This window comes from Taurulus bubalis (genome assembly GCF_910589615.1).
Source record: "Taurulus bubalis genome assembly, chromosome: 17".
NCBI lineage: Eukaryota > Metazoa > Chordata > Actinopteri > Perciformes > Cottidae > Taurulus > Taurulus bubalis.
The window spans coordinates 18,565,825-18,571,824 of record NC_136605.1 but is presented as its reverse complement, the minus strand read 5'-3'; the positions used below and the strand labels follow the sequence as shown (position 1 = coordinate 18,571,824).

Genomic DNA, 6,000 nt, shown 5'->3' with positions numbered 1-6,000 from the left:
TGTGTGTGTGTGTGTCCAAATGTAGTCGTTCATTTAGTCTTTTATTAGAACAACATAATCAATAGACTGTTTTACTCCTCACACAACTCATTATATTCTTTCACAATTTAATTATAAGAGCCTGATGGAAAAAACAAACATGTAATGAGAAGAACACTCCACTTATAATTGTTGCAGGTTTGAATACCATATCATATTATATTTCACATTACTATGTTCTGCTTATGCTGGCAATAACCTTTGTGTGGCCCCTGTTCTCCATCTCGTAATAATTGTTTATCGATATTCTGTTTTGACTGGAAGAAGCCATTCTTTTCTTACGCCCCCTAACAAGAGCTTCTTATCTGTCTCTCTATCTGAGACGGCTGAGACCCAGACACTTGTAGCCCTCCTCCACAATTGGCATAATAATACAATGAAGCAAATATAATGTGCATGTGTGCTTCTCTGCTGGACGTCCTGCAGACGTGTTCCTTCCTGCGCGGGAATAAATACTCAGAAGCTTACAGGTTGTTGTTGGATCTCATTGTTTTAAACATCTCATCCTCAGTTAAGTCAAACAAGTGATGCCATCACCATTATCACTGTGACACGTTCTATTTACAAAAGGCACGCAGGACATGCATTTACTGTGTCAGTAAATATTACACATCGGGTGATCGTGGCCGCAGAGGAAATCTGGCCATACGGCAAACTTGGCGATGAAAGGTGCTTTTCTCAAACATTTGGCAGCGTCTCTGTCACATTTGCACAGCAGCTTTTCACATTGGTCCTTCAAATCATCTGCAACAGAAAAACAGAGGTCTTCTTTCAGAGACAAGAGGATGGTGGCGAGTGTAATTTGTGGTGAATACTGTTAGTCTTGCAAACAAGCCCAGCGTTATTCAATTTTGCCTTTAAGGGTTAATTTGCTGCAGTTTCTCTGAAAAATGAGAGACGTAATTGTGGTTATTATGAAATCATTTGACATTGATTTATTTAAAGAACATCTTAAACAACCCACTATTTTTTGCTACTTAAATATGTAAACCTCATTAAATCTGTTGCTATTTATGTACAGAAATGACTGCGGTTCACGGGGGGCTTAAAATATTTTGAAATATATGTCTGCAAACATCATGTCGTTCCCCTCCAATTAAAGGCCTCTATGGTGTTTTCATGGATATTTGTAGATATCACACCGCCTGATCTGTGTCTCACTTTCAGATTTACCCGTAGTGATGTGCTGAATGTTACACAAAGCATCATATCGGAGTGTGCAACCAGAAAATAAGAAAGCAGCAGCTGTCTCACTTTAAAAAAAAATAACGTACACTGGAAGATTATGAGACAGTGCCCCACCCCTGACACAGAAGAACACACATACTTTGTAATTGTGTTGTGTGTCTTTAAATAATTACCCAGCTCTTTTTTCTCTCTCTTTGTAATAGTTGTATGTCTCTATTTGGTCATTTTGAGTCTTATTAGTAGTTGCTTTGTGTCAATTTGTGGTCAGTTCACATGTTTCATAGTAGCTGTGAGTCACTTTGTGGTCATTTTTTGTTTTAAAGTCATTTAAAGTCTCCTTGTGTTCTCTTTGTTGCCTTTTTTTGGGGCGTTTTGAGTCTCCTCCTGGTTGCTTCGTGTCTCTTTGAGTGACGTTTTGTAGGTGAAGTCCAGGCGGGACCCCTGACACACTTTGGGGACCCAAGGCCCTGTGTCCCGTAGGCCTATTTAGTAATCAACATGCCTAAATAAGCATAAAAAAAATGCATTACCGCACTCAGCCTTCTTATCCTCACACGTCCACTGGTACTGGGCTGTTTTGGTCTGGCAGCCGAGACGTTCTGCATCTCCATAACAGCAATCATGTCTGTGGCAGCACCTTCACACGGAGAGATGGGCAGCAGGGTAAAGGTTTTATTTTCACGGCTGAACTCCAGACAAGGGTTGGAGAAAAGCAATCGGTGGGTTAGTCACAGCGCTGTGGTTTGAGTCCCACCACGGCCATCTTTAAACGCAGGGCCCGAGGTTTCCACAACAGATACTTAGAAGTGAACTGCTTTGAGGGGGTTCGCTGTCTTGTGGGCGAAAGAGGAAAAAAAAAGAAGGAGACGGCAATTAGGATTTGGGTGTGGAATTTGTGCAACTATTTTGAGGCACCCATTTGGAGCGTGTGAGTGCGCCGAATTTGGACATCATCCCCTCCTTCCGTCCAATCGCACGCCATTTGTGGTTCGGTCGACCCAGTTCAAAAACGGAAACTGTGTGTACAGTAAGCAGGATGGAGGAGGCGACCGAGAGGAGGGGAGGATGTGTGTGTGTGTGTGTGTGTGTGTGTGTGTGTGTGTGTGCATGTGGAGAGGAGGGCTAAACATCCTCATGGCATGCTGAATTATATCTCTGGTAATCCTGTAATGTATAGGTAGGCCACATATAGTGTCAGCTGAGTGTGTACACAGTGTGTGTTTCGGCACAGACTGTCATCAGATGCTCCTGAGAGGAGGGGTGCAGGGGCCTCACCAGTCTGCCCGGTCCCGGGGCCAGCCTTGACCTCCCAGTCCGCAGTAGCATCCGTACATCATATAAGCCAAGGCCGATCTCCCCGTGCTGCATTTGATGACTCCCGCCAGCTCCAGCAGCCCTCTTTTGGTCCGCTGGGCCCGGCGTGTCTCGGCAGAGGCCGCCGCCGCCACTGAGAAGGGAAACGAACAAAAAGCGAAAGAGGAGGAACGGACGCATGTCTCGTCTTGTAAACTGTTCTCAGACTCACACAAAAACATCCACTTTGTTGAGAGAAGATCTGTGCATCCGTTTCTGCGGTAATACGTGATATTCAGGGGTGGACACTATAATAGGAACGGCTGTCTCTTCTGCACAATTCAACTAAATTGTCTTGCGTTAGATTGTTAATAAGTGGTCCTTTTCTTTTGTCCAGTTTATTAGGTACACATAGCTAAAACCAATGCAACAGAAATCCTTCCTTCATAATGGGTTGATTCAACGTTATGATCATCTTGGAGGGTGTAGTTTGTGTTATAGATGTGTTTATACTATTTTGCCCACTCCATTTATATCAATGAGGGTACCTCAACAGAAACTATGCAGGTAGGAGTTATTGCACTGTTATGCATTAGATTTAACGAGGCGTTCCTAATAATATTCATAAAGTTCCACTGACAGAGTGTTTCTGCACAGAGCCTCGGTACAACATTACATAGGACTCTGAGAGTTGACTTTCCACTTACTCACATCTCACACCTCCACCAGGAAGCCGGGTTCGGACTTGAAATGAAGTAGAAAAGTCAAAGATGTCGTTCAGCCAAAGGCAGTTGAATTTGTTTGCACTTGCGTCATTAGAATAACACTTTCTCTGAATCACTCTGCAAACACGAGTGGTTTCCCTGCCTGCTACCTGGCTGCACTCCCTCCTTTAAAAGAGTCCTTTAAAAATGACTGTAAATAACTTCTCAAGCATGTCATCACTACTTGGAGCTCCACGAGTAAAAAGATCACCTTACCAGATAACAGGAGAAGGATCCGGAGAAACGCAGCCATGGCACGCAACAGGCAGAGAAGTCCCAACCGAGTGTTGACTTCCACTCAAGTGAGCGGAGAATTGAGTGGAGAGCTTTTTTTAGATGCTGTTTGAATAATCTCCTGAGCATCACCATTGGCTAATCCAGTGTTTGTCAACCTGTACGCCCCCTAGAGGACGCAGGCTGCGGTACGGGGCCGGTGGCTGTGTGCTTACAGGTTGCAGGCTGCAATAATGTTCGGTTCCAGATGGGAAAAAATATACTTTTCTGGACATGTTTCTGTATATGAAATATATATAGACAGCAATTAAAACAAATCATTTAAGACACTGTTATTTATTTGGTGTCATCTATGTAAATTGGGTACAGAGAAGATATATGGGAAATTAATCAAACAAGTAAAAACATGTTTATAGAAAACGCCGTGTGAGTTGAGGCACTTATTTGAGCTCCAGGCCTAATTGTTGCTGACACGGAACGTTTTTAGTTTCTGTAAGCAACACAATGTGTGGTTCCACCTCCTCTCAACAAATGCACCTCCCAGATTATGGCAATTCCACTTTAATGATACAGTCCCCCCCTCCCATAATCATAAAGACTCCATCCATCTTGTAAATAAACACGTCAGCGGGTGAATAGACAATACCTTCTTTCCATAAAACAAACTGTCGCGATCCTTATTGTCACTTTGATTTACTGAGCCGCACTCCAAGTGTTAGAGTTTAACAGCTGAGATTGTTTATTTGACAAATTGCAGACCCGATCTGAAAATGCCATGAATCCTGTCATATCTTTGGATTTCATCTTTTTATTATGTTTTTCACAAAGTGTGTTTACGGCTCTGTCGCACTGGACTCCATTGTCATTCATAATGTGGTGAGCAGCTATAGCAGTAATATCAGGGCAGCTAGATCATAAAAGCACACGCTTTGGGTTTTGATAACAGGGGACATATAAGTCACAGTGTTTTGTGATTCACTTCCTCAGTGATGCTCCTGCACAATGTGAGATAAGCGCCTCCTCCTGGCAGTTATTGTCGCTGCTCTTCATGGGAGGAGACGCATCCCTCCATCCATGTGTATCTGATTATTTTTCAGCTCAGCCTATCCATCGCCACAAAACACCCGGGGAATGTTGAGATCCTATCGGGCGGAACACCTGACTGAGCTGCAAATGTGCCCTGAGCCAGGTAGAGAGCAACATCCCAGACAATATGCTGGTTCATACTTGTTTTGTTGACATTCGCCTGCCAGAAGGTTGAGGTGGAAATCCTGAACCTGAATGAGAAATGATGAGGTTTTTTTAGATTAAATGAAAAACACTGTCCAAGCTGAGTTTCAGCCTGAGAAGCATCCAGAGGATTATAGTGTTGAGCATCAGGCCGTCTTCCTCCTCACACAGATCTATGATCTGCTGCTGGAAGATACTTGTTTTTTCAACCCTCCTTGAACAACTCATAATGTGTTCATGACAAAGTGAAACAGAATGAAATATATTACGGAGACGGAAAGAATAGAAAAACTGAACTGATTTCAGAAATAAGAGTGGGCTTAAAGAAGGATCATTGCTAATCTTGTTCCTACTGGTTTAATATTATAACACTATTGTAATGCTTTTATTACTTAACTTCAGTGTGTTTTCTCCCTGTTTTTATGCTTCACAAATCTGCAAATTATATTAACATTTAAACAAGAACATTTTCCTAAAACAAATTATTTAATTAGCGTACAGATTGACATGTCGGCTTCCTTTAAAACTGAACCATTTCGTTTCCAGGTTCAAATTAGTGTTGGAGAGAAACTTTGAAAGAGCATTTTAGTTCATGTGAAACCAGGTGGATCCCATTATTATGGAAGTGCTGTAATCTAATACAGCTGGACTAACACAACAATGTAACTAATTAAAACTGAGATCAAGGACATTTAATTTAATTTACTTGAAGCTGGAACATGAATCATTGCTCCTTGTGTTGAGCCTCTACGACGTGAAGCAAAGCTCCACATTTACCAGAACACGGGATCTGAGAAGCTTAATGTGTTGATGAAAAAACAGTAACTTTCCAAAAAAAAGATTTGCAGGAAGGACAGTTGAGGGTGAGAGGAGTTTTCATTGCTTCCGGCTTAACAGTCTGAACTGTGACTGGCTTTGTAGATCTGCTTGAAGAGATGGAAACAGGGTGTTTTAGCAGTGTGTATATTAGCAAAAAGGCTTGAAGGATTTATCATTTTTTGAATTAAGATGGCGCCCCCAGAGTGGATTTTCAAGGTTGCCATATTGACAAATGCACATAGAAAAAGGGAAAGTCATGTACAATAAATGAATTCCTATGGTGGGATACATCTATTAAAAAATAATTATAGTAATGTATTGTCATATGATGGTCAATAGGCAGCTATATGCTTCTTAGTAAAAGAAAAGGTTAATATTCAGTGAAGGCATCACTGCCTTCATGTGGCAGTTCTCTGTTATTTGCCTGAATAAA

At 41.9% G+C, this 6,000-nt stretch overlaps 1 protein-coding gene across 1 annotated transcript; it reads right to left on the bottom strand.

Annotated features, from left to right (window-relative positions):
• Positions 1 to 439: 439 nt before the first annotated feature.
• On the bottom strand, positions 440 to 3,565 carry pla2g10 (phospholipase A2 group X). Its single transcript, XM_079233268.1, has 4 exons — positions 3,501 to 3,565; positions 2,503 to 2,674; positions 1,758 to 1,864; positions 440 to 783 (listed from the first exon to the last, which is right to left on the bottom strand). Exons 1-4 carry the CDS (start codon positions 3,535 to 3,537, stop codon positions 635 to 637), a joined length of 465 nt encoding a protein of 154 aa, XP_079089394.1. The 5' UTR covers positions 3,538 to 3,565; the 3' UTR covers positions 440 to 634.
• Between the last annotated feature and the right edge of the window lie 2,435 nt (positions 3,566 to 6,000).